We start from the raw sequence: 26,220 nt of genomic DNA on the forward strand, positions 1-26,220 counted from the left end.
CCACTCGAGTCGACCCCAGGTTTTCTCCACGCCGCGACCACCGCTCACATCATCTCCCGTTGACTATACCAGCGCCTACCGTACTCTACCATCAAGATGCCGATCCGAATTGCCGTTGTTGGCATGGGCATGTCAGCCACCGTCTTCCATGGCCCGTTCCTCCAAGCGCTCCCGCAGTTCGAGCTGCACACCGTCGTCGAGCGCTCTGCCACCCCCGAGCACTCAAAGGCTCGCGACGCGTTCGGCTCGGCTGTCAAGGTTGTCACCACGCTCGACGAAGCGTTGCGAGACGCCGACATTGATGCCGTGTGGGTCTTGACGATCAACTCGACCCACTACGACTTTGTCAAGCAGTCCCTCGAGGCGGGCAAACACGTCATCGTCGAGAAGCCAGTTACGCCCACGTCGGCCGAGGCTTACGAACTCGCGCAGTTGGCCACCGAGAAGAACTTGGTTCTTGCCGTGTACCAGGTTCACTTGCATTCGCTCTCTCTTCCGTCACCACCGGAATTGTCTCGACTGACAACGACTTGGCAACGACAGAATCGTCGGTGGGATGCAGATTTCCTCACGATCAAAAAGCTCATCGCAGACGGCTCGTTCGGAGCGATCTCAGAGTTCCAGGTAATATACCCATCTCGCCTCGCGATTCCAAAGTTGTTACGCGATTGACCTCGCACTCGATACAGTCCAACTTTGATCGATTCCGAAACGAAGCGGCCGTGACCAAAGTCTGGAAGGAGAAGGACCTCCCCGGATCGGGTCTCGCATATGGTAACCTAGCCTCGAACCAACTCCGCCGCCCAGTTCGTCACTGACCTTTCTTTGCTGCCTGTCGTTCTCTTGTGCTTCTTGCCGACATAAGACCTTGGATCTCACCTGGTAGGTTTTTCTTCGTCCGTGATGAGCCGGCGCGAAAAGAGTTTCTCGGTCAACACTGCTGACGTGTGACAAATTTCTTCGGAACCAGGTTGATCAACTCGTAGACTTGTTTGGTCCTCCCGACCGCGTCACAGCGAGGTTGATCAACTCTCGCTTGATCGGGAACCCTTCCGTTCCCGACTCGTTCAAGATCCAACTCGAGTACTCGCCCGCACCTGATCAAAGTCCGAGTCGAGCGTTGCCCCTCATCGCAACCGCTCAATCCTCGAGTCTCTCGTTGCTGAACCCACAACAGAGGTTCCTCGTCAAAGGAACGGGAGCGAGTTTCGTCAAGTACGGACTCGACCCTCAAGAAGACCACTTGAAGCAATTCGGCAAAACTGCAGTCCAAGATCCCAAGTTTGGAATCGAGAGTCAAGACCGGTATGGCAAACTGTACCGAGTTGAAGATGCCGGCAAGGTTCCGATCGAAGTTCCGAGCGAGCAGGGCAACTACAAGGCTTGGTTCGAGAATGTCGCCGAGGTGAGTTTTCCTCCTGCTTTTACTTTGAAGACCCTCTCCTCTTTAGGTGACGTTGATGGTTTGAACCGCGTGTGTTCCAGGCGATCGAGAATGGAGACCGAACCAAGTTGATCGTCAAACCTGAACAAGCCGCGTTGACGATCAAAGTGATTGAACTCGCGATCCAATCATCGAACGAAGGCAGGACGATCAAGTTTGAGCCATGAGAAAGCACAACCAGGAAAAGTAAAATGAAATAGATTTCAAGCTATCACACACACGTCTTTGCTATTCTTGTGGGTACCGTTTCGACCACTAGATTGAGCTTGCTCGGCTTGCAATTGTGCATATTTGATCTTGTCGTTCTCGGACAACAATCCTCGCCGGTATCGGTGCTCGAGCGCTTGTAATTGAGATGCTTGTTCGGCTTGAGCTCGCTTTGACACCACTTTGGGTTTCGCTCGAGGAGCTGATTCGTTCTCGAGTGATGTCCCGGTTGTCGCAGCCTTTGCTCGAACAGTGTCTTTCTGAGCTCCAGAAGGGATAGACGCCGAAGCTGGATTGTTCTCGAGAGCCAATCGCGCTTGCACTTGGGCTCGACGTAACGCTGCGAGTCCCGTTTGACCGATCCCTTTCCTCGTTCCCGAATCACTCTTGGATCCAAACAAATTGCCAAAAGGTTTCCCTCGAACCGAGGTCTGCTGTTGTTGATTTCGAAGATTGAGTTGTCGACGTTCTTGACATCTGTGATCAGTTGGGAATCGATGAGTCGAACAAAACTGGCCTCGACATTCTCGACATTCGATTTTGACGACAACCAATTTCGTATGACATTTCGAAACTTGACATTCGTTCTTGTCCTCGATCCTGCCAGAACGAGAACCACCATTGTTCGTCTTGGCTACGAGATCGGGATGGAGTGTGCGACAGGAGTCGGAGAAGTGAGCGTCCATTGCAACATTCGGATCTTCGGTCTGATCGGTCGAGAGCGGTGGGACAGGAGTCGAACACAAGGGACAAGACGGGATCCGGTTGTCGTATTTGTTCGGGTCATAGGATTGACAGGGATGACCGAGAGGGGGTCGCCAATGCGACGCGCAGAACGGGAGTCGGCATGAAGGGCAGTTGAACGGGAGGACTGAGGGAGAATTGTTAGGCTCAGGCTGTAGTACAGTTCGGTTCGAGCCTCAGGAGCGCTTACAATCGAGTTGCTGATCGTGCATAATAACATTAGGGACTCGTCAGCGGGGGTTCACGAAGGGGGTCCACGCGAGAGGTAGTGCGGTTACTGACCCGACAAGATGCCTCTGAGCAGTGTCTACCGATCTCGAGGAAAGACTGGTCTCTTTGTGTTGTCGCCATGATGAGATGATGAGGGGAAAGAGAGGGAGGAAAGGCTCGGCGGAAAACAGGGGGCATTGATCAATCAACTGGGCCTGCTTGCATCTACCCAGACTCGCACCCTCGGCTCTCTATTCCCCTAGACAGCCACGATCCGATCGTACCAACAAAACCTGAATCATTCAGACACGATGACAAGCTCGCAACCGATCGATTTCACGTACTTGCAAGAAACGCTCTCGCACGACCAGGACATCCGTGAACGCATTCGCGAGCAGTCCAAGCTGATCGAACAGGCTCATCGACCCCTCACCACGGTCCTCTCGAGGGTCCACTCGACTCCTGCGGCAGAAAGCGAGTCGCAGGTCGCTTTCCTCAAACTGGTCTCGTCCTCGCTGACCTGCCTGCTCTCTGCCACAGTCCCGCAGCTACTGGCATCTGTCGACCCTTTACTACCTGCACTACAAACCGCGCTCGGGCAGCTCGCAGAGCTTGTGCCGTCTCAGCAGTTCTACCGCTACAATGACCAGTTCTCGCAATCGCTCAAGACGAGTTCCTACATCGTTATTCTTCGAAGATTCCTCGAGTCGGACTGCAAACAGGTCGTAACCAAGGATCAAGTTGCGCAAGAGCTCAAGAGTGAGTTCAACCTGTTCACCTGCCAACCAATTATTTGTTGACGTTGCCTCTCGCAGTCGATCCCGAATGGAGAGACCATTTCTTCCTCTCGACTGAAGACTACCTGCATTCGCTCATCTCGCTCGTCAACGAACTCGTGAGACTCGCAGTTTGCAGTGTCCGATAGATCGAGGCGAGATGACTAACGAGAGCCTGGCATTGCAGTCACGACTAGCCATCAACCGAGTGACCCTCGGTGACTATGCTGCACCAGTACAATACTCCCGGTACGCGCCACTCTCTGACACTTGCCTATAGCACCTGCAAGCGGCTACAGGTGTGTGCCGGTCACTACGACGCCCGAGTCTGACGCACGAGACCGTTTTTCGTTGCAGGTTCGCCAAGGAGCTTTCAAATGCTTTCGGGTTGTTGAACCTCAAGAACGACTCGCTGAGGAAGAGGTTCGACAGTATCAAATACGATGTCAAGCGATTGGAAGAAGGTAAGCGGTGATTCACCTGGTCCGTCAACGGACCCTATCATTCGACTGACGTTCCGGGATGTTTTCCATCGACGCTCTCTCTGATAGTCGTGTACGACTTGTCGCTTCGAGGTCTGTTGCCGAAAGTGAATTCACCTACAAGTGCAGCTGCTGCCAGCGAGCAGCCTACGGGGATGTCGGAGGGTGAGAGGGAAAGCAAACGAGTGAGGACCGAATGAACGCCTACATGAGCACGGTGACACGAGGATTATGTATGATAGGCTTTGTTGACGAAAAAAATATCAAGGTCCTTTGCTCGAAACCTCGTACCCGAGAACGATCGCACTCGAGCCCGTGCGCGGGCAGCAGTAGAGTATCTCTTCCAGCATCACCTCTATGTATCGGTTCATCTGTGCGAACCAGAGGAGAGGGCCGCCATCGTTGCGGAGTCCCGAAGATCCCCGGTGCGCGCTTTGACTCATTCGTTTTTCTCGGACGATCTTGTCAAATCTGCCTGCCCGTGATCGCGATGCTACATCGGTTCGGTCCAAGACCTCTCGTGCCTACATATTGTTCCGACCGTCAGGGCCCGTTGCAGTAAGCTGGGGATGGTCACTGGTGGGTCTGGCTACAGAGCCAGTTGTCGAGACCCGAACCCCCTCCTCGTTAAACGCACCGGTCGATTACCACCTCCTCTCGCTCTTCCGAGCGGTGTACACAAGTCCCACTCCATCCTATGAACCAGACTCTCCGGTGAGGCAATCCCAGATGATTGCACAATCCACCGGACTTGCATGTGATCGCAATTTGCGACTTTTGACGGTCTTTGCGCAACAGGACGCGAAATTTTGTCCGCTAGACAAGGGAGAGCGAGCAGCAGCGAATGCAGTGCCTGGTCAAGGGGAGACCTACCCACTTTACAGTAAAACGCGTGGCAAAGCTCAACCGCACGGGCTTGAACAAGACCTTCTCATTTCGCTGCCCACTCTCTCTTTCGCGCGAAACAGCTTGCACGTCACAGCCAGGTTCAGGGATGATACAGTCGACATCAAATCCGAAACGGTCTCTTTCAGATCGCCCTGTCTGTGCAAATTTAGTCACGGGATCCGCCTCGCTGCTCGATTCTTATTCTCCTGCAGAGGATTTCCTGTACGGTTTCCACATGCTACGAGTCAGAATGCGGCTGAGCCGCTCGCCCGTTGCGCTTGCGCCACCTGATGCCGACAGTATTTGCAATGAGTGCGCCAGCCAATTCGCAAAGGCCAAAAAACAATTTACTGGAAGGCGAGCGCGAGACGACCGAGAAAACGGGAGCCGAGCGCTGCCGGTGCATTCTCTGTCTCCTAGATTTGACCATACTTGTCAACAGCCTTCTTCAGTCAGTTCTGTTGACGCCTAACGATTCCGCGTTCCTGTGGCCTAACTCTGCAACTGCCTTCTTCGTTCCCGTGCGAGAGACAGTCTCCGCTGCGAGATTAATGCGACAGCTGCGACTTTGCTCGTAGCGAGTTGTGGAGTACTATACTATACAGTACAGTACTCAGTTCGATCAAAAGCTTTTTATTCGCAAGTCCGCGGGCCTGATCGCGTCACCTCAGCGGTCTCGCAACAAGGCGAGCTCGATTGATTGTGAGAAGGGACCACCGCACGTCTGGTTTCTGCTGAGCTACAGTAGGTGGCTCGGGCCGCGCGTCTGCTGGGCTGGAGCTACCGCATCTCGGTTCGCTGTTGCGCTCGCAACCGAAGAGGATCCTAGATTCACTGATCCAGGCATTCTTCGGCTCGCGCTCAACGCCGAGGCTTCCCCAGCGAAATTTGGGTGCCCGGGCCCCCTCCCTTCGCCTCATGTCAATCTGAATCCCCTTTCAATTCATGGTCAGACAGTCAGAGCTCGAATGTCGACAGAGGGCTGGTAGCTTGACAGGTTGACGCATCTATGAATGTCCGACCATCGGACTCTGGTCGCTTGAGAAGGAGTGGTCCTGCCTCAGGACCGCAATTCAGCGTTCGAGGAGGAAATGTTTGTCATGCGCGGATGCGGGATGCTTTTTAATTTTTGAAGGCACGGCGCAGCGATGGGTCTGCCGCGAGCGCACGAGCCGAGGACGCTCCTCTTGATCGATTTTGTGCCGGGGCCCTCAGGTCCGCCGAGCTGGCATTCGAATGCCGTGATGAGCCTTTCCCTGTACGGGCGCCCAACTTTCCCAAGGTCGAGTGTGTGCATATCGGAAGCTGCGATGTCCCGCGATGGCGCGCGAGATGGCGTATGGATCAACGAGCGAGGACCGTCCTGGACGTAAAGTGGTTTCAGAGGGATCGCCTCGGATCAGCAATTGTGCGATTCTTGCCTATTTGGGCCGGGGTATTGCGTGTTGGCGTTCCTCAAGTCCCTCTTTTTTCTCACCCGAAGTCTTGCGCCCGGCTGCGCGGAAGAGTCAGACTGAAGCCAACTCGAGAGCAAGCCCGCGACGGTGGAAGCGAGACGAGGCTCATTCAAGAGCCCACGGCGAGCGGAGATCGCCACGCCGAGTGAGGCCCGCAGCGCGGGGCGTGAAAAAAGTAATCGCCTGCGTTGCGCCGGATCGACAACGCTATTCATCTTTATTTGCGCGATCCGGTCGGGTGACTGCCGGAAGTTCCGAGACAAGCTGATTGCATGCGTCGGCGCGTTTGGCTTGGTGCCAGGTTTTTGCGAATTTGCACAGGCGAGTCACAGCGCGAGCGCGCGGCAACCTGCCTGAACTTCGACTGGTACCTTCTCGACTCGCTTGGGACGACGAGCACCTGGCGAGCGATGCTGCCGCGACCGCCGCCCGACGATTACGAGCAGCACAATGCGTGGCACAGCTCGCACCCCGCGGGCGGATCCAACACCTCATCAGCATCATCGAACTCGACCTCCGCCGTCCCACCCGTGACTGCGTTTCCGCCGCCGCCGCACCCAGAATCGTGGGCGCACTCCGCGCCGTCGTACCCGCCTCTCGCCGACGCCGTCTCGTACCCGCTGATGCACCCCATCGACCTCTCGGGACGGCCTTCGGGTCTGAATCAGTACTCACCCGCGCCTCTGCCGCCTCCGCCGCTCGCGCCTCCTGCGCCTCAACCGCTCACGTATACGGGCTACCCAGGAGCCAGCGAGGGCCGTCCGAATGGCCTGACGATGTACCGCACAAGCGAGCTCAGCCCGGTCCCGTCCATCCGCGCTCAGTGGTCGACGCGGGACCGGCGGAAATCCTCCAAGATAGAGGAGTCAGGCACGCCTGAAGATAGCATCGTACACGAGCACACAGGGTGGGGCGAACAGGTGCTGGCCGACTCGAGGCGCGCGGCATGGGCGAGCGCGATCCTGCCGCCGCCTTTCGGCGGACCCGGCGACGGCCAGCCTGGGGACTTTCCTCACTTCTCGCACTCGCCGCTCACGATAGACAGCAATTACATATCGCCTCTGTCGGTCTCGCCCTCGTCGGCGAGTCAGATACTGCCCCCGATAGGCGCGCGCCATGCGTATGACCCGTCTCAGCAACCTCAACAGTCATTCTTCGGCTCAGCGACGTCGACTTCAACATCTTCGCCCTATGCACATCACTACCCATTTCAGCCGCCGCCACCGGTAGCGGCCGCTCAAGATCTCTCTCTGCCGTTCCGGGACTTTACAGGCCCGCAAGCCCAACCTGCCCCGTTCCTGCCAGGCCTGCATCACCCTCAAGCGCAATTCCACACGCATTCGATGCCCTCTGCACATCTCTCGGCGGCACCGATACCACCCAATGGTCAGGTTCCAACCACCTCCGCTCTGGCGAGTACCGACACTGCTAGGCCGCAGACTTCGCCGCGCCGTCGCTCTTCGCCAACAGTGCAACGCTCGAACCCTTCCTCGCCTTATATTCCAGCCGCTGATCCTTCAAAGCCGAGTGCTGTCGTTTTGAAGGCGGCAGCGAACCGAGAACAGCTCGGCACCCTCGACATCACTGGTCGTCTCACAGCACCCGAGAAGCAGGCGCGCCGAGCAATGATGCAGGCTAGCACTCGCAGGGCAGTCGAGCTTGAGTTTAATTGCGCTCAGTGCGGAGGTGGCATTGGTAAGCTTACCCTGCGCGGCGGCGCAGTCGACATGGCCGGCGGCAACGACGCGACAAATTACGTTGGACGATTCGTCTGCTCGACCTGCCTACCGCTCCCGACCGCGCTCGCGAACGGGAAAGAACGTGAAATCGCCTTCGCGGGCTATAGCGATGAGGCGGTGTACGAAGACACGCTGAGCGCTGCGGTCGATCGCTTCCAAGGATTGGATCTCTCGCGCAGCGATGTTCGCCCTCCACCTGCCCCGCCGGGGAAATCGCGCACAGGCTTTACTCCGACGCAAGCCTTCATGAGTGGGAAGAAGCGCAGAGCGAGTGTCCTTGACGTTACAGAAGGGCTTCTTGGCTGTGAGCTCTCCGCGTCCCCCATCCGCGCAGCGACTGAGGCTGATATTCTTCTCTGCCCGACAGGTGACGTCTGCCGAAGAGAGATCGCAAGCGGAGAGCTCTGCCTGGCCACCGGAGACGCTGTGAACGCCTCAATAGAGGTGTTATGTGCGCATTGCGATGGACGCTACCTACGCTGTTCTGACTGGTGAGGTGCTCGTTCCGGTCCTTCGACAAGTAATGTCGCTGACTTGAGGCTCGCACATTTTTGCAGCGGAGGCGGTGGAGGTACTAAGGGGTAGGTTGTCTCTCGCCTACGATCCTTCTCATTCCAAAATTCGCAATTGACTGATCTTTCGCGATCGCAGAGTCGGACGATGGAGATGCAAAGAGATGTTCCCTCATGGCCGTCGCACATGTCAGCTCGTGCACACCCGCTTAGGCCTAGTCAACGAAATGGACTAGTCAGTATGCCATCATTCCTACTGTCTCTCACAAGTTTGACCATTTCCTGTTGGATCCGCAGCGATGTTTGGCCTATCGCGCAACTGAGCGAGACTGAGCGCGATAGGGTCTCGACCATCTGTGCCGAGCTCCACAATTCAGCAATTCTTGCGACGCTCGCTGTTCCAGACATGATCGAGAGTGTCTCGGCGATCGCGCGCAGCTTTGAAGAAGTTGAAAAGGCGTGCATCGATTGCTGGACGTAAGTCAAGCGTTCTTCGTGATTTGAGGTGCTGAGGAGTCCACACTAAAGACCTTACGCTCTGTGCAGCACATACGACCCTCTGATCCGCTACGACATCGAGGCGACATCAGCCGCTTCTACGAAACGGCAAGCAACCTCTCTAGTTCCCCGTTCGGCTGGCTTCGACGCTAACGCGGGTTGTTGAAATGTCTATAGCTACATCGCCCTTCGGTGGTCGACCCCGACAGTACGCAAGAAGAAGTCTCGAGCCAAGAACCCGGTCCTGAATGCGGATGGTACTCCTGTCCGCCGCGCAACTACAAAGACAAAAACGCGCGAATCCGCATCCGTCTCGCCTGATCTCGACTCGCAAGGTCCTGTCCTATTCCGCGAAGGCAAGACTCTGAGCGGATTCATCATTGCCGAGCACGACGTAAGTTACTTCGCTTCACCTGTTAAGCAATTGCCGATATTGATATGGCTCTTCGTGACGTGCAGCTGCGAGACGGTGTCTTGCACCTTGCTCTCACCGTTCCGACTGGAGCAGGTTCGTTCACTGCTTGTTCGCACTCTTTTCCGCAAGGACAGGTCCTGATGCTTTGGCAATCTCCAGGGGAAGCCTACGATGCCACCTCTCGTCTACTGCAAACTCTCATTGCGCGAGCTCACAACGACCTCGCTGCGATGAATGCCGAGCGCATTTCACGTAGTTTGCCCCCGTACCCGCCCCTCACTCAGGCATGGACCATGCGTGAGTATCATATCATCTCACTTTCACGCCTGCCCGGCTGACGTGGGACCGGATACTCCCATGCAGACATGACAAAGCGCGACAGCCGAATCATGAGTCGAGTGGAAACTCGACGCGGGTTCATCCCTCTCGAAGACTGTGCGTTCTGTTCCTCCCGTCTCGGTCAAGACGCGACAACTAATCCGTCGGCCAAAAATTAGTCTTGACCACGCATCCCGACAGCAGACGCGAGTGCTTCGCGCCTCTGCGAGAATGTTATCTGCCACCAGAACGTGAGTTTGCATGTTCTTCCCCTTCTCGCTCGGAGCCCAGATTGACGATGACAATGATCCCTCTCAGTACTCCGTGGTTGGGTCGTCTACATCAAGATGATCAGCCAGGAAGACTTTCCCCCAAATTACGCCTCACAACCTCAGCATTACTCGCATTACGACCACGTTTCGTACCCGCCTGCCTTCAATATGTGATCAGTATAACCCTGTTTTCCCTCTCTCCCTCTTTCTCTTCGTACCTAGCAGTATCTCGTCGTTTTGCCCCGTACTCCAATAGATCTATGCAGCAGTTTCATCCCCGTCTCCTTCGCTTGTTCGTTTTAGGCGTTCGCCTTCTTTGCTCGGGCCACTCGTCGTTCTTGGAATTGCCTCTCTCTGTCGGATGTGTTCAATCATAGCAACCGTTGGTCTCTCTGTCTCTCTCTCGTCGTGTGTGTCTCTGTGAGCTGGGAACCACGATGAAATTGCAGTGGAAATGACGCCCAGGCCCCTAAATCCTTTTTTCGTCGCGGACCAACATCACAAAGAGGAAGATTTTTGATCGAAAGTTTCCTTTTAGGCTTCAATGTCGATACTAACAATCTTGATGTCGTCGAAAGGTTTGTCTCCTTTGTCGGTTCGAACCGATTCGATATCGTGAATCGTCTCGAATCCAGAAGTAGCACGACCAAACACCCTGTTAAGCGTGTTCGAGACACCATTGTCTTTCCGGTCAGTATGTGATACCTCGAAAGTGTTTTTGGGAGGGTATTGTGATCTCGAGCGCAGGATGATAGATTGCGAGAAAAAGCTCACGTGTGTTTGCCATCGAGCCAAGGACACGGGACTGTCGTGATGAAGAATTGACTCCCGTTCGTTTTCGGTCCTGCGTTGGCCATACTGAGCGTGTAGGGTCGATCGTGTCGCAGGGAAGGAACGATCTCGTCTTCAAACGTGGACCCCCACAGAGATTCTCCTCCGGTTCCATCTCCAAGTGGATCTCCAGTTTGCAACATCTGAAGCAGGTTCGAGTTAGTGGTGGGTTTCCAGTTGAACGAGGTTCGGAGGACACCGGAGATATAGGGATTTTGGAGCAAACATACGAATTTGGGAATGACTCGATGGAAAATGACATCGTCGTAGTAGTTCTTTCGAGCGAGTCCGACAAAGTTTTCAACCGTTTTCGGGGTCAGGTCTGGGAACAGGTCAATCGAGATGTCTCCCTTGGTCGTGTGAATGATCGCACGTCGACCGAGGGGTCCTGCTTGAGCGATGACGGGAGCTGCAGTCGACATTTCATCGCGAGTAGGCTTCTCGTTGTAGACGTCTCGTTCTCCTTCCTTGTCCCTGTCGAGTCAATTCGAGCATCAATTACCGTCTGCTTCATTTGAAAAGGACCGACTTGAAAAAAGAGCGCACTCGGGTTCGGATCGGGTAAACATGTAGAATCGATTTCGCTTGTAGGCAGTGCAGAACAGAGTTGGGTCTCGTTCGTTCTTGTCTTGCAAAAGAGGGTTCTCAGAAGTCGCCATGGCCTGTCACGGAATCGAGTATGTCAAGAGGAAACAAAACGCTTGACGAGAACAGACGTACGATCGTTGTGACGCCTTTTTTCGTCGGGAGTCCCTGGTACAACGAGACATTGAGGAATCGCACAGTTTCGTCTTTGCCGATCATACGTGACACTTTGTTCGTGACGGTGTTGACGACTACGAATCGCAAGAAAAGCTGTTAGCACGTTGTAAACAAACCCAGGGCAACAAGAGTCTTTCTCTGACCTTTGATACCGAGCAAAGTTGGGTAGATGACGAATTTGCCTCCTTCGTCCCATGCAATGTTGCCAACAGTCGCACCCGTTGTCCTCCCTTCTTCGATTCCTTCGAGTGCGAGGCGTTCAACGTCCCTCTCGATCGCGAGCCTTCGTCCAAACTCCATCGAGTCGATCTCGATCCCGGTTGGGAGGGTCCCCGCTTGCTGCATCTCTTGCACTGCTTCGAGCGATTCGTCGTACGCTCGAATGAGGCGGCCGGTCAGGAACGAGAAGATGGTCACGCGCAGAGAAGGCAGGGAGAGGAGGGCGAAAGAATCGTGGGTCGGCGACAGGGAGAGCGCGACGGGTATCGATTTAGTCTTGTTTAGACAGGAGCAAACACCATGTTAGTGATAGGGATACGTTCATAGCGATGAAGGAAGGACAACGCTTCTGTTACCTTTTTGAATTCGTACAGTCCCGTGGTCGACTTGTTCTGCCATTCGACGCTATCGGGCTTCTCGAACGGTTCGTTCGGTTCCCAGTACTCGATCATGCCTCCGACGTCGACCGAGATGACCGTGTTGTATTTCGGGTTGTACTGAAATGCGAGCCGAATAGCAGTGAGAGAAAGTCTTGCGCGAGAGGGCAAGGACTAGCTGCTCACAGTCATGAGATGCACGCTCTTGCGGTGGAGCGAATCGATCGTGTGCAGAGGTTTGCCGTCCCCTCGACCGTCATAAATCCGGATTGCCGACGAGTCGTAGTCGGTGCTGCAGTCAAACAAGCAAGTCAGTAGATTCGACTTGGGGGATGCTGACAAAGGCTTAATGATGTTCAACTCACATGGCGAGGAGTGTTCGTGCGTCGTGCACGCCATGGAGCCAGCACGATTTCCGGGGGTTGTATGGGAGTTTGAGAATGTTGATCATGTCTGCAGCCAGGAAAGCGAATCAGTCTCTGATCTCGCAGTCTCTCAAAGGCACATCAGGGAGGCTGACCAAAGTTGTCGACATCAAACACTTTCGCGCTGCCCTTGACTTCGTGACCTTCTGCAGTCTTGCCGCCTACATCCGAGCCCAACACGGCGGCACTCTTGCCATCGTCGCTCACTCCAATGTGAACGATCGGACTCAGATGGGTGCGATACAGCTTGACGAACTCGACGCCGACGGGTTGCTTTTTCCAGAATTTGAGGATGCCGTCTTGAGATGCGGTCAGAACAAAGTTTGTTCTGCACCAGAAGCGAAACCCCGGAGGTGAGCTCGTGAGTAATTCTCCGGTTCAAAGAGGTTCGAGTGACGTACTTTGTGACTGCAATTTGGGAGAGGTGGTCGCGGTGCATAAAGGACTTCCAGTAGCGGTCGGCGGACGGGAGTCGGTCGAGGTACAGGCGTTCGTGCTTGAGCACTGTCGCGGAAAGCAGCGTCCGTCAGCATGAGCAGACGCTCGCTCGTCAAGCTGCGTCATACCTTTGCGCTTCTTGGTGGGAGCTCCCTCGGCACCGGCCGGGAGAGGCATCGGTCCCACATCGTCGTCGTCGCTGTCGTCTTGATCCGGGACGACATCGACCGCGCCAACATCGACGACGCCGTTCGCTGGAGCTGTACGCAAGCTGTCAGTCGTAGGTCTAGCGCCCTGCGAGAATGGCGCTGCGACTCACGTGCAAAGTCGAGTTGATCGATTTCATCCGCTTTCCGCTTGAGTGTCTCGCTCGAGTTTGGCGCGCTCGAGGCGGAATCGGAATCAGCAGCCATGTTTGTCTTTGCGGTGCCGAAGAGGGCGACGCGTGAGCAAGTTGAGCGAATCTCGTCTCGTCGGCGACGCAACTTTCGACACCCTCTCGCTCCACTCGGCCTGACTGTCTACCACGCAGGATGGCCTCGGACTGGCGCTACTCGACACTCGCTGCTCTGGACGAGATTGACACGCCCTCTGTGCGGCTCAGTGCCACCTGTCATGTACCGCGCTCGCTCGGGACCAACTGCGTGTATGCTACCTCGCAACTCGCTCTCGATATCCGAGTCCGCGTCGACGATGTCAGTGTAGTCCCGAACGGGTTGCCCGAGAGTGCTCTCTTGCGGCACGTGATTGCATGGTTGTATCAGGTCACGTCCCCGCCTTTCCTCGCTTCGGGTCGCTTGAACGAGTCGTGCTGATCCGGTACGGCCAAATCGGCACTGCAGCACAAGGGCAAGATTGGCTTTGACGGGATCGCCCAACCGCAAGCGACTGCATTCGGTGTATCGAGTCTGGTTACTTCCCCAACTCGGCTGCTGCTCGAGCTGAACCTGCCGCACAACAGTCGTTCTGTACGTCGCTAGCCGTGCAGCCCGCTTGCACACCCTCGTGATCGACTCTGCTGCAACTCCCACGGCTGCTCTCGATAGCCTCGAGCTTTTACTCGAGGTCTGTTCCGCTCGCACCGCTTGCTACGCTACTGCCCAGTCGAGTCTGCTCGAGAGTCAGATCATGGCGCCGCTTCCCCAGCTGCTGCACTTTGCCCTCGCGTCTCTCGTCGAGGATACCTTTGCTGGGTTTGCCAAGGCCCTCGCGAATTCGTTCCCGTTGTGCTTCAATCCGCTCTGGGTCGAAGTACGCTTGCTCTGCTGGCGCCAGTGTCTTCTCGTGATCACCAAAAAACTGTAGCAATCGTCTTTTGCAGCGGTTGACCCACGATCTCGCGGCTCACCAATCGATTGCCCGGACGCTCGCACGGATCCTCGACCCGGCCAAGCTTGTTCGAGCAGGGCAATTCAACATTGATGACTTGTCAGACTCTCAGTCCTCCAGCCAAGTACGCTTCTTGACCATAGATGCTCGGGGGTTCAGCGTCGCTTGACAGAGACATTTTGTTGAGGCGTCGCAGGAACTCGTGCCCTTGTTTGCGTCTTCGTCGACAACCCCAACTTTGTCGGATTGTACTCGTACCCTTCAGTGTTCGCCTCGAGGGGCGATCGAGAAAGGCCTGTTGCTGATCGCCAAGCAGCACCATCTGATTGATCCCATCGTTTTCGAAACTCGAGCTCGAAAGCCCACCAATGTCGACCCTGCGTCTCAAAGTCTATTTCACAAACCGAATTCCAACAAAGCGAACGGCAGTCGTCGAGGTCGAGAAGGAAAACGAGATTGCGAGGGGACTTTGACAAGCTACGACTCGCATCATGCCCGAGGCAAAAGACACAATCCTCGTTATACTTCGCCTGGAGGATCTCACCGTGAACGCAGGAGCAAGCGCGAGAGGAGAAACACTCGAAAGAAGATTGAAGGCGACGAGCTCGAGCTCGAACTCGAGGTCCAAAACGAGCTCGAGCAGGAAGCGCTGTCAACCCAATCCGACGCTTTTCAACAGAACCTGACTCTCGATCCTTTCGAGTGGATCGATTACCGAGAAGAAGGATCTGTCGACTGGCAATCAGCATTGAACGGAGATGAAGACGCAGAAATTCTGAACGAAATCCTGGACGGGGATGGAGATACCGTACTCGAATTTGACGAAATGTTCTAGCTTGCCGTTGCCCCAACTGTTCCTTCGGGAGAGGAAGAGAAAGAAACGAGCAAAAAGATACCCCTGTCGCGTCGGCAAGGAATTCTAGCCGTTTCCCGAGATCTGCTTTCCCCCTCTCCCTTTCCCCTTCCCTCCTTCTTGCAGTCATCAGCGCGCTCGTCTATAATCTCGCAGTCACTCATACATCAGCTCGTTAGCTACACTCCATCTCGTTTCCGCGCGCATCGTCAGATTCCCCCCACATCTAGAAGAAAGCATGTCTTCCGATCTGTTCAGCGTCAAAGACAAGGTTGTCGTTGTGACTGGAGGTGGTAAAGGTATCGGACGTATGGTGAGCGCACTCTCTCCGTAACACCAAACGCTGAGTCTGGGACCCACGCACAGTCGACCCGGACTCTCTCTGTACACCACAGTAACCGGGGCCTCGTGACTGAACATCTCGTCCTTCTCGTCTTTGTTAGATCTCTGAAGGTTTCGTCAAAGCTGGAGCTGCCAGAGTCTACATCGCCTCACGAGATGTCAAATCGCTTCAAGCAGCTGCCGACGAGATGAACAAACTGCCTGGAGTCAAGGGCAACCCGTGTGTCGCTATCCCTGCTGACCTAGCCAAGTTGGAGGGTGTCGAAGGACTCGTCAAGGAGCTCGAGAAGCGTGAGAAGCGTGAGTCTCGTTCTTTTAGAGCGCACTCGTTCGTGCGAAAAAGCACAGCCCTGACTTTCGGTTTTCTCCTCAAGACATCAACGTGCTTGTCAATAACTCTGGCAACAACTGGGGCGCACCGTACGAAGAGTACCCGGATGCGGCCTGGGAACGTGTGCTCGGACTCAATCTGCGTCGCGTGTTCACTCTCACTCAAAAGCTCACTCCGCTCATGCTCAAAAGTCTTCCGAGCGACGCCAACTCGGAAGGACCCTGGGAAGACCCGGCACGAATCATCAATATTGGATCCGTTGATGGAATCCGGGTTCCCGCACTCGAGACGTATGCGTATTCAGCATCGAAAGCTGCGTTGCACCAACTCAGTCGAGTGCTCGCGAACCATCTCGGCAAGAGAGGCATCACTTCCAACACGATCGCTTGTGGTCCTTTCCAATCCAAGAGTGAGTATTATTTTTTTCCTTCTGTCGAAGCAACCACCGACGTAAACGCATCAAAAATGTTTATTGATTTACTCGTGCTCTCGTCTCCCCACACGCGACAGTGATGGCCGCAACGCTCGAGTCCGCAGGAGATGTCATCGTGCAGAACGTGCCTCTGCACCGAATCGGTTCTCCCGAAGATGTTGCCGGAACGTGCATCTTCTTGTCTTCTCGAGCTGGAGCTTACGTCAATGGGTACGTCCAATTCTCGAAAGTCCTTAAATGCGAGTCTAGTCGAGATCAGGATAACCGAGCCTGGCGATTTTTTCTGGAATCAGGGCAACCATCACGCTTGATGGCGGTTCCGTCGTTTCGAGCAAGTTGTAAAAAGCCACGTCGTTATTTGTAGTCAATTCTAGTCGTGATCATCAATCAGTACACCCTCACACGAATATGAGAGTTGAACCCGGTCAGAGCGACTTTGAACGTGCACGCTTCGATTTGACTTCAAGTCCGAATTTTGCTCTTCACGCGCACGAAATATCACGCGGGGTTTGCTCGAACTGGTTACTGTACGGTCCCGGAGAGCATCTGCCAGCGAGGTAGTGCCAGCTCCCAGTCTCGGATTGGAAGCGTCTTTTGCCTAAAATGGGCGAATTTCGAGATCGGATTACGAAACCTGCATGTGCTGACACGTCAGCCTCTAGCTCCGAAGTCCGAAGCGCACCACGTATGAAATCCCCACTCGTCTCTCCCTTCCCCTCCCTCTCTCCTTCACTTCCCATACACACCTTCCAAAAACCTCGACTTGATTCCTACCATGCCTGCTCAATTCACTCTCTACTCGCACGCTGGTGGACCTAACGGTTGGACCGTCGCGTTCCTCCTGAAAGCCCTCGGACTGTCGTACGAAACCAAGTACCTCCAGTTTGACAAACAGGAGCAGAAAGCTGCCGAGTTTGTCAAGCTTAACCCGAACGGTCGTATCCCGGCCCTCGTCGATCACCAGAACAACGATTTCGTCGTGTGGGAGTCCAAGGCGTGCTTGAAGTACCTTGTTGCCAAATGTCAGTCCCCCCATTTCTCCTATCTCTTCACGCACCATCGACGATGAAATGTGTTGACAGCGAAGAATCCGAACAGATGACGCGGAGAAGAAGTTCACCGTGACTGGTATCGAGGAAGAAACCATTCTCGACCAATGGCTCTTCTTCCAAGCTTCGGGACAAGGTCCCTACTTTGGCCAAGTGCGTCCAGCATTGTCCTTCACAAGTGTCGCATTCCTAGTTATTGACCTCTTTCCGAAAAACACTCATTAGGCCGCGCATTTCAAGATGTTTGCACCTGAGAAGGTAAAGAGCACGGTTCCCCTCTTCTCTATCTCTTGTTCTCCCCGCTAACTCGAGACGGGTCATATGTTTGAATAGATTCAATACGGTATCGAGCGATACGCAAAGGAGGTGCAACGTGTGTTGTCGGTCCTCGAGTCGGTCTTGTCGAAGCAAGAGTGGCTCGTTGGCAACAAGCTCACGATCGCCGACATTTCGTTCATCACGTACGCTTTTCTTGCTCCCTGCTTCTCCTTTTGACACAAGCGAAACATGAAACTCATCTGGGGGATACGGCTGCTCTTGATAGCTGGAACAACTTTGGTCTGCACGCTCTCCTGCCTGAAGGAGTTGACGGACAGAAAGAATTCCCGAGCGTTACCAAGTGGCACCAAAAGTTGCTCGAACAACCTTATGTTGCCGAAGTCCTCAAGGAGAAGGATTCGCTCCCCAAGTAAAAAGAGAAACCAAACCAAAGTGGGAAACAGATTTGGAGCATCTCTGTTTTCTTCATCGAGAGTAGTGAAATTGCGTACCATGAAGTACATTTTACATGTTCCTCGTTTGTTCGTCGAAGGCCAACGTTGTGCTTTCTCCTCCTGAGAACGAAGGAGGTTCGGTGCAAATATCGTGGCACGTTCGGACCATGAGAGATTTCGCCTCCATGTAGTTGTCGTGGGAAAAAGAAGAAAACGGTCTCGAGGTGCTTGGCTGGTCCGAGACTCGCGGAAGCCTTGAGACGGAAAAAGAAGGGAGGAGTACAGTAGTTTCTCGTCAACAAGTCTATCTAGAGGACGGAAATGATAACAACAGACAAAGAAAAAGGGTACGAGAGAGTCGACAGCAAGAAAGGGTACGAGGTTAGAATGCCCGACCAGAGAGTATACACAAACAAAGGATATTCGCATGATAGCCAAAGCACACTCAGGCTGTGAGATGTTTCCGCGGTTAGTTCTGATCGTCACAAGCGCACATGAAAGAATTGACCTTACCTTTGCGTTTGCCCTTGTCAGCTGCAGGTTGTCGTTCGTACGCGTTCGGAACCGGTTTCGGGGGCAGTTCGACCACCGTCTCGCTCGTACTGCTGGCGTTCGTCGTTGGGCCTCGATGAGATTCGTTCGAATGGTTGCATTCGCCGTCGTCGTGGTCGTCATGATGGTGATGAGGTCGTCGACGAGCACGACGATGAGGGTTCGGTTCCCTCGAGTCGGCGGATCCAATCGACGAGTCTGAATCCGTCGATTCGTCTGAAGACTCGTCAAACTCTTTCGGTTTGTGATAGATGCAACAAACTAGAATTAGGGGAAGAACGAGGTCAACAAAAACGAAAGAAAGGTTGCGCGCAACAGGGGAAAGACTGGGAGAATACTTTTCGATTTGTTGCGGTTCAGAAACTCGTTGTCGACGGTCCCTTCGGTCCATTGCACACGTTGGTTCGGGAGAGCTCTGCCACGCAATCGAAGGACGCCGTCGATTGAAGGAGCCGAGTCGCGAGTCGATGAAGCTGCAGCGTCGGGTTGAGTGGGAGTTCCAGTTATGGTCTGAGTACGTGAACCATCGGACGCGGGTGCAGTCTGAGAAGGTCTCGTCGCCTGCATGCTGCGGTATTTCGGAGGCGTTGAAGTGGTTTCGAGAGAGAGAGAGAGGAGATTGATGTCGTCAAGCGATGCTCGAACCTGTCTCTTGTCTGCACCGCATTGACTCGCACACGGCCGTACTCGAACCGCATCACACAGCGCCGGCGTCGTGTTGCGGGCCTCTACTTCCGAACCGCTCGACTGGACAGGAGCAACTGGCGAACGGGAGCGAGCCGACGTCAACAGCAGCTTTCTCCACTAGCGCTCGACGGATCAGACCACCTGTGCAGTGAGTCGACTGATCCTTTGGCCCAACATCAGCGCTATGAAATAGGATGGCGCAGGGCTCAGAACGAACGTCCTGAACCGCATACTTCCCCACAGCCTTGAACATACCAAGATCATGTCGCGCTCGACTCTGGCAGCTCCACCGACCGCACGTCGACAACCGGACTCAAACGCAAAGTCGACCCCGCGATTCTCGCCGTATCCTCTCACCACCTTGCGGGGCACTCCTGCGAGTACCAGCTCGTCCATCCTAAGTACTCCTCGATCCACTGCACTTCCACCTTCCGCGAGATCGGGTCTCTATACTCTAGCTGCACCGCACAACTCTCCGTACTCGATCAACGATTCCCAACGCTCGTCCCGAATCGGTCCACACCGTTCGATCCTACGGAAACCTACGAGAAATCCGTTCGATCAACTCTCGGCGAGTGATTTCGACGATTTCGTGTCGAGAGTGAAAGCCAAGGTCAAGGATGCTCTCGATCCAAACGTCGAACGCAAACGTCGTAAGGAAGAGCGAGACGCGCGACAACGGATCCGAGACGAACACGAAGCCGAACGACAAGCGCGAGAACAGAATCAGATCGAGGACGTGTTTGGAGAAGTCAAACAGGTACACACGACAGACGATCACGAAGAGGCAGAAGAGTCCGGAACGGAATCCGAAGACGATTCGGACGAGAGCCGAGAACATGCGCCAGAGTCGGACGAAGAGCCTCTCAAGTTTGAACGACCCAAATCTACTGGAGAACCGGTCGAGATGATCGTGCTCGACAGCGACGAAGAGGAGCAAGACGAATTGCGCGAAGAATACGAAGAATCGACCAGGAGCGACACGGTCTCGTCTAGAGAACGATCAGGATCAACTCGCGAGGGAACAATTCAAGATTCTGCAGACGAGGACGAAGAGGACGATGACGATCAAAGCCAGTGAGTCGCGTTTTGATCACTTTATCACAAGGACCCGTCTCATCTACTACATGATCCGCAGGTCGAGCTCTTCCTCTCGATCGCCGAGTCCAGAAACTCTCGAGCTACAGAAAGCTCCGGCAGATCGTCGAGCGCGTCAATACAGTTCTCCGCCTCCATCTCATCGCAAACCACGAGCTTCTAGATCTCCTGAAGCGCTCACGACCGAGTCTAGAGGGAGGGAACAATCTCCACTGTTCAGGCCGCGACAGGATGGCTCAGTCGCATCGTCAGCTACTGGAGAACCAGACTATGACATGTTTGTTCAAAGCGAAGAGGCATTCCCGGAGATCAGCGCGTCAGGAGAAGGAGAATCTCGAGAGCTGGATTACCAGGAGGTACTCGACACGATCATTGACTCTCAGACCAATCGTGGACACGATCACTCTCGACAAGCGGAAGACTCTGACGATTCGGAACGAGAAGTCACGCGAGATCCTTTCGGCCGACCGATCCATTACCCCGAGGCAGATGGGGTGGACTTTGGAGGGTACGAGGAAGAGCAAGGGTTCGGACAAGAACTGGAAGTTGGCGAGCAGGAATTCCAGTTCTTGCCTGCACAGGAAGAGGAAGAACCCTTCGTCGGAGTCGGGACTAGCTACGGCTTGACTTTGGAAGATCTCGTCGACGAGAGCGTCAAGGAAGCCGACCGAGTCGCACAGGAGAAGCACGAGGCGATTCAAAAAGAGCAAACGATGGACCGGGCGCAACTCGAGGATGACGGAGCGCGAGGCGCTATCGCACTTACTGACGAGGAACAACCTGAACAAGCGACAGGCTCGTTCGGCACGCCCGCACTCCCAAAATCGTTCACAGATCCTCTTGACGAGATTCTCCAAATCGAACTCCATCGCCAAGAACTTGCCTCAGGATCTGTTGCAGTCCTGGCCGAAAACCTCGCAGTCCCGGATCCTGTCCCTTCAAGTACGGTCGAAGTTGTAGCACAGGATCAATCCGCGATGCCGCTGTCGGCGTTGATCCCTGTCACGCAATCCACAGCCCCAAACTTCCCGACTTTCCAAGACCTCGACTCTCCAGCTGGCGAGTCGCCCGAAGGAGAATTGCTCGATGTCGATCAAGTCAGGAGGAAAGAGCTCGAGAGGTTGCCGCTGTTGCAAGACGAGCTCACTTCCGCCTTCGAAGGCTACGAAGAGGACGAAGCGGATCAGGCGGAGCCAACAGCCCAAGTCGAGTTGCAAGACGGAGTCGCATACGAGATGAAAGTTGAGCAACCGGAGGAGACGGTTGATGACGATAGGGCAGGATCCCGGGAAGGATCGGGTCAAGCAGAACGAGAAGAGGAGGAATTCTTTGGCGAGGGGGTTCCAGCGGACGAAGTTGCGCCTGGAGCTGAACTCGAGTCCGATGACGACGAAGATCACGAAAAGAAAGGGTTGTACGAGGACGAAGATTCCGAGGTAATTCCAGGCATGTCTTTAGCCTGCCCGACATTGATTGACGGCTGATTCAAGTTGATCGCAACAGGATCTCGGCCCTCGCATTCCGTGGCAAGCGAAAGGGAAAAGCAAAGCCCTGCCTTCGCCCTCTGTCGAACCAAACGATCCTGCTCAATTCGCCCTGTCGGACGAAGAAGAGCAGAAAGAGCGGCAATTGTCGGAAGGCGATTTCGACGATGGCGAGGACGAGGAGGAAGAAGCAGACGAGGATGTCGACGAAGATTTCCCGTGGCGACCCGAGCTCTTGTTCGACTACGACCTTCCCGATCTCGAACGATTACTCGAAGTTTTCGGTCAGCAGTTACGGAAAGCACGTTCGCGCGAGATGTTCAAGCGCATTCTAACCCAAATCCAGGATACTCAAGACGTGTATCAATTGAAGGGCGGAGAACTCGTCGACGAAGATGACGAAGATGACGACGACGAAGAAGAAGGTCAACGAGAAGGATCGGATATGGACGTGCGAATGGATGAGGGAGAAGAGCAAAATCAAGACAGTCAGGCTGCCGATGACCTCGACGAGGAAGTGTCGGAATCGCCGCCTTCGCCTGACCGATCAGCATTCTCCGCTGGATCTCCTCCGCCGGTCGAGGACGAAGAAGCGCTGGACGCGCATGATCGTCAAGTTCGAGATCAGGTCATCTCGATTGCTTCGCACCTCGTCGACCTTCACTCGGCATCAGACCCTCATCCCTCCCTACGCATCGGCGCTTCCCTCGAAGAGTATCCCGAAACCCAGCTATCCTCCCACTTCAGATATGAGGACGCTCCGCAGCCCAAACTCGACGACCCGATCAATCTTCCTCCAGGCCCTGCAACTGCAACCAGCTTCAACGAAGCTGTCGAGCCCAGCCGTATGGATGAGGAGCTACAACCTGAGTTCGTACGAGCCGACGAACAAGCACCGGAGAGCGTTCCAACCGGACAAGAAACGACTGTGAATTCGACGATGCATGAACAGGCTGATCAAGTCGATCAAGTGTCAGCGAGAGCGGAACAAGGCGGAATGACGGTCATTGACGACGACGATGCGCCCTTCGAGGTTTCAGCACCGGGCGCTTCGCAGTCCGACCTAACGACACCACTGCCATCATCCCGAAAGGACGAGGATCTGACCTGTGATGAGAAGACATCGCCAAATGATGTCCCAGCTGCGGATCAGGTCACTCGAACAGACCCTGACGCGATGGAAACCGACCTGGAGGGATCTTCCGCAGGACGTGACGCCAAGGCCGATGTCTCCCCGACCGCTTCGGCCAGTATGATTGAGCCCGAGTTGTCCGCGACAGCCGCCAGGCCCGACACGACGGTGTCACCATCGAAGACGGCTACCAAAAGCGCATCCCCCTTCGTACCTCTGCCTGCGGCTTCCGTCCCTGCGATAGCTCGATCTTCGGGGCCAGATCTCTCCCGCTTCTCCTCCCACTTCCGCTACGAGCCCGATGGTCCAGCACCGTCTCTAGATGCGCCTCTCAACTTGCCCGCGCCGCCAGCGGTGACGACTAGTGTGGACGATCCGGTAGAGCGGCCCGAGCGGGACCAGGAACTCGAACCCGAGATCGAGTCGGCGCGGGAAGATGAGGTCCCGATCGTTCATGATTACGGAGAGATGCTCGATCTTTCACAGGAAGTCAAACCCAAAGAGGCGGATGATTTCGAGGCAGGCTCGGAAGCGCCTGGAGGTGGCCTGACGATTGTCGATGACGATGAACCGGAGCAGGCTTCCACGAATGAAGTGAAGCCGTTTGTGGCGACTCCTCCTGGGTCAAGAACAGATCTCGCACAGGCCAAGCCTCTCGAGGCTCCTTCCATCGCTTCGCAAGATTCGATGATCGTGAACGGCACAGCTCCGCCTCAGAATTCTGCAATCGCTCCGCCGGTGCAACCTCTGTCTCCAATGTCTCCTGGATCACCAAATGCAGCTGCCTTAGCACAGACAGCGGGCGAAGACACCAAGGCGTCCGCCGAGCCATCCAGCACCCTCGAGGTTCCGGAATCGAAAGAGCAACTCGCCGTGTCTCCGGCTGCGGACGAGATCCGATTCGACGCAGACGAGTATCTCGAAGATCTCTCGTCATCTTCCGACGATGACGCGAGCGACGCTGAAGTGGCGCACGAGCTGCTGAGTCCGCACAAGCGGTCAGGGGGAGTCCTCGGTTTCTCAGGCGGAGCGGATGACTTCGGCGAGACGATCGTGATGAACAGCGACAGCGATGAGGTAGAAGACGAAGACGAAGACATGCTTGAACCGGACGGAGATCATGCCGAAACCGCGGGAAGCGATATCGAAGAGATCGACCTCGATTCCGTCAAGGCGGCCTTGAGGGAGCAAAATATTCTGGAGGAGCTGGAAAGCAACCGCTTTGCGTCTGAAGCGCCATCCTCCGAACCAATCAGCTACAACAGTGCCGACGAGGAGGAACATGAAACCGTTCTCAACGGCTCGACCGAACTCTTGCGTCGCGATAGTCCGGATCCTGTAGACGGTGGCCCGCGAGAACCTGGCGGACATATAGACGGTAGTGGCGAGAATCAAGCCGAGGTACGATTTGATCCCATTCTTGCCAGCCTGTATAATTCTGATCTTCTACCTTACAGCAGTCTCCTTATGACGACGCCCTCGGGCATCACTCGCCTCTGCGCATTCACGATGTTTCGCAACCGGGAGTATGGGATCCTAGCGAGCCGATCGAGTTTGGCTCTGATCCATCGGTTTCCGCGGTGAACGAGCCAGTGTCTGGTGAGTCTAAATCAGAAATGGATGATCAATCGAATGTAGGAATACTGACATTACTTGACACAGATTACACCGCAGCGGAGCCTTTCGATGCTCGGCCTGGTGACGTTTCTTCTGCTCCCGCATCGCCAGTCGACAAGAACGACGACCATGATGCCGTCGTCGACATGATCAGATCTGAAGGGCAAGAGGTGCGTTTACGCGTCAGCGCCTACGACAAGCGTTTTGCTGACTTGACGCATTCATTCCTGTGCAGCTGGAAAAGGATAACACCGTTCTGAACGATGATATCGCTGAAGAGGCCGTTGAAGCACTTGCCGCAGCGATCGCTCCGGTTCCAACCATACCACCAGTAGAGCTCGAGGAGGCAGTCCTGCAGGACGCCCTGGGTCTCGAAGAAACTATGCAGCACAACGAGCACACGCCCGCTGAGACAGCTCGTGACGTTGGAGAAACCGTTCCAGGCTCGCAAGCTTCGACAGCCCCCGTCCAGCACGCCGAGGCGATTCACGGCGAAGAAAGAACGGAAAATCGAGAAAGCATGTCTCCCAAACGTCGATCACCTCGTCGACATCTTACCTCGCTACCTCAAGCTGGCCAATCTCTCCTATCACACGAAACCTCCGACACCTCGTCTCCCCTGCGTCGATCCCCTCGACTTTCGAGTGCGGCTCCTGCTCCAGAATTGGCGCCTCAAGCGCCTGTTGGCAAAGGCAAGCGCGGGCGCGCCTCGATCGAGAACGGTGCTGCAGCGTCAGAGCCCAAGTCGCCGACCAAGAAACCGAGAAGAAGTGGCCATTCCTCGAAATTGCGACAAGAGATGACGGACGACGAAGAACCTGTCGCAAACAGCGGAACAGGGCAAGGCCTTCGTGTACACCATCACCACGTAGGCGATCATGCGCAAGTGGCCTCGGCTATATCGAGCAGCGATTCCGGTCCGCCTGTGACACGCTCTCGGTGCCACTTCGTCCGGCTGAGGATAAAGTCGCAATTGAACGAGCACTCGTATCCATACGAGTTCCTCGTTCCGGCAGTGAGTCCTTGTCCTTCCTTTCTGTTATTACGCTCTCGCTCAAGTCGCGTTGTCTTCGATTTCCGCAGTGTGCCCTGACCTCGGTCATCGCTGCTGAAACGATGAAGCGATTCCACGTCGAAAACCTCGGGCCCGTCGACGAGTCAATGCACTGCCGAGGCACTTCGTTAGGCGCTCGAGGATTCGATACAGACGCTGCGAAGCTCATGCACGATCGTCACCCTTCGAACCTTGTCCCGGACGAGGACGTTCTCGCAGCGGTGCGCAGGATCGTCGGAACCGAGATCTTTGACGAAGGTGAAGTCGAGCTCTTACCTCGGCCAACTAGCGCGGAGGGTACGGAAAGCGGCGCTGCCGAGACAGCTGCAGAGCAAGAGCGCGAGATGGAAGAAGGCGAGATCGAGGAAGCACAAGAAACTTAAGCCCAAGCGGGATCAGGATCGGGATCGCAGGGCGAAACCGACCAGCAGATGAGCAATCAGCACCTTCACAGAAAAAGAAAAACGAGTGCTCTTGCTCCTCACCCGGAACAAAAAGCCGTCAAGTCGAGACGGAGAGAGAGAAAATAGTT

The 26,220-nt window shown here is 55.1% G+C and overlaps 10 protein-coding genes across 10 annotated transcripts; 7 read left to right on the forward strand and 3 right to left on the reverse strand.

The window, feature by feature from the left end:
• Nucleotides 1-96: 96 nt before the first annotated feature.
• JCM15063_000251 (uncharacterized protein) lies at nucleotides 97-1,611 on the forward strand (the record flags this gene model as incomplete). The annotated part of the gene is made up of 6 exons (XM_076676369.1): nucleotides 97-471; nucleotides 544-624; nucleotides 690-774; nucleotides 866-882; nucleotides 971-1,405; nucleotides 1,486-1,611. The coding sequence occupies 6 exons, from the start codon at nucleotides 97-99 to the stop codon at nucleotides 1,609-1,611; spliced, it is 1,119 nt and encodes a 372-aa protein (XP_076536350.1).
• Nucleotides 1,612-1,647: 36 nt separating this feature from the next.
• JCM15063_000252 (AN1-type zinc finger protein) lies at nucleotides 1,648-2,746 on the reverse strand (the record flags this gene model as incomplete). The annotated part of the gene is made up of 3 exons (XM_076676370.1): nucleotides 1,648-2,522; nucleotides 2,586-2,595; nucleotides 2,678-2,746. 3 exons carry the CDS (start codon nucleotides 2,744-2,746, stop codon nucleotides 1,648-1,650), a joined length of 954 nt encoding a protein of 317 aa, XP_076536351.1.
• Nucleotides 2,747-2,916: 170 nt separating this feature from the next.
• On the forward strand, nucleotides 2,917-4,063 carry JCM15063_000253 (translin; the record flags this gene model as incomplete). The annotated part of the gene is made up of 6 exons (XM_076676371.1): nucleotides 2,917-3,079; nucleotides 3,146-3,364; nucleotides 3,421-3,500; nucleotides 3,569-3,630; nucleotides 3,739-3,845; nucleotides 3,933-4,063. The coding sequence occupies 6 exons, from the start codon at nucleotides 2,917-2,919 to the stop codon at nucleotides 4,061-4,063; spliced, it is 762 nt and encodes a 253-aa protein (XP_076536352.1).
• Nucleotides 4,064-6,618: 2,555 nt separating this feature from the next.
• On the forward strand, nucleotides 6,619-10,136 carry JCM15063_000254 (uncharacterized protein; the record flags this gene model as incomplete). The annotated part of the gene is made up of 11 exons (XM_076676372.1): nucleotides 6,619-8,251; nucleotides 8,315-8,438; nucleotides 8,505-8,528; nucleotides 8,599-8,694; nucleotides 8,757-8,936; nucleotides 9,135-9,351; nucleotides 9,417-9,465; nucleotides 9,532-9,669; nucleotides 9,736-9,807; nucleotides 9,870-9,941; nucleotides 10,009-10,136. 11 exons carry the CDS (start codon nucleotides 6,619-6,621, stop codon nucleotides 10,134-10,136), a joined length of 2,733 nt encoding a protein of 910 aa, XP_076536353.1.
• A 360-nt stretch (nucleotides 10,137-10,496) lies between these two features.
• Nucleotides 10,497-13,427, reverse strand: JCM15063_000255 (WD40 repeat domain-containing peptidylprolyl isomerase; the record flags this gene model as incomplete). Its single annotated transcript, XM_076676373.1, has 13 exons — nucleotides 10,497-10,617; nucleotides 10,737-10,936; nucleotides 11,024-11,267; nucleotides 11,340-11,455; nucleotides 11,514-11,629; nucleotides 11,699-12,050; nucleotides 12,131-12,271; nucleotides 12,338-12,443; nucleotides 12,517-12,604; nucleotides 12,672-12,904; nucleotides 12,978-13,080; nucleotides 13,143-13,274; nucleotides 13,334-13,427. 13 exons carry the CDS (start codon nucleotides 13,425-13,427, stop codon nucleotides 10,497-10,499), a joined length of 2,046 nt encoding a protein of 681 aa, XP_076536354.1.
• Nucleotides 13,428-13,547: 120 nt separating this feature from the next.
• JCM15063_000256 (uncharacterized protein) lies at nucleotides 13,548-15,178 on the forward strand (the record flags this gene model as incomplete). Its single annotated transcript, XM_076676374.1, has 5 exons — nucleotides 13,548-13,778; nucleotides 13,857-13,911; nucleotides 13,976-14,265; nucleotides 14,336-14,467; nucleotides 14,540-15,178. 5 exons carry the CDS (start codon nucleotides 13,548-13,550, stop codon nucleotides 15,176-15,178), a joined length of 1,347 nt encoding a protein of 448 aa, XP_076536355.1.
• A 256-nt stretch (nucleotides 15,179-15,434) lies between these two features.
• JCM15063_000257 (uncharacterized protein) lies at nucleotides 15,435-16,644 on the forward strand (the record flags this gene model as incomplete). Its single annotated transcript, XM_076676375.1, has 5 exons — nucleotides 15,435-15,509; nucleotides 15,640-15,838; nucleotides 15,913-16,278; nucleotides 16,380-16,512; nucleotides 16,596-16,644. The coding sequence occupies 5 exons, from the start codon at nucleotides 15,435-15,437 to the stop codon at nucleotides 16,642-16,644; spliced, it is 822 nt and encodes a 273-aa protein (XP_076536356.1).
• A 433-nt stretch (nucleotides 16,645-17,077) lies between these two features.
• Nucleotides 17,078-18,043, forward strand: JCM15063_000258 (glutathione S-transferase family protein; the record flags this gene model as incomplete). Its single annotated transcript, XM_076676376.1, has 5 exons — nucleotides 17,078-17,324; nucleotides 17,401-17,504; nucleotides 17,577-17,609; nucleotides 17,685-17,812; nucleotides 17,896-18,043. 5 exons carry the CDS (start codon nucleotides 17,078-17,080, stop codon nucleotides 18,041-18,043), a joined length of 660 nt encoding a protein of 219 aa, XP_076536357.1.
• Nucleotides 18,044-18,533: 490 nt separating this feature from the next.
• On the reverse strand, nucleotides 18,534-19,183 carry YPI1 (type 1 protein phosphatase-activating protein YPI1; the record flags this gene model as incomplete). The annotated part of the gene is made up of 2 exons (XM_076676377.1): nucleotides 18,534-18,877; nucleotides 18,955-19,183. The coding sequence occupies 2 exons, from the start codon at nucleotides 19,181-19,183 to the stop codon at nucleotides 18,534-18,536; spliced, it is 573 nt and encodes a 190-aa protein (XP_076536358.1).
• A 382-nt stretch (nucleotides 19,184-19,565) lies between these two features.
• On the forward strand, nucleotides 19,566-26,071 carry JCM15063_000260 (uncharacterized protein; the record flags this gene model as incomplete). The annotated part of the gene is made up of 8 exons (XM_076676378.1): nucleotides 19,566-19,704; nucleotides 19,762-20,380; nucleotides 20,442-21,837; nucleotides 21,905-24,418; nucleotides 24,475-24,616; nucleotides 24,692-24,804; nucleotides 24,870-25,649; nucleotides 25,718-26,071. 8 exons carry the CDS (start codon nucleotides 19,566-19,568, stop codon nucleotides 26,069-26,071), a joined length of 6,057 nt encoding a protein of 2,018 aa, XP_076536359.1.
• Nucleotides 26,072-26,220: the final 149 nt, after the last annotated feature.

This window comes from Sporobolomyces koalae (genome assembly GCF_050403365.1).
Source record: "Sporobolomyces koalae JCM15063 DNA, S_koalae_JCM15063T_v1_ctg4, whole genome shotgun sequence".
NCBI classification, from domain to species: domain Eukaryota; kingdom Fungi; phylum Basidiomycota; class Microbotryomycetes; order Sporidiobolales; family Sporidiobolaceae; genus Sporobolomyces; species Sporobolomyces koalae.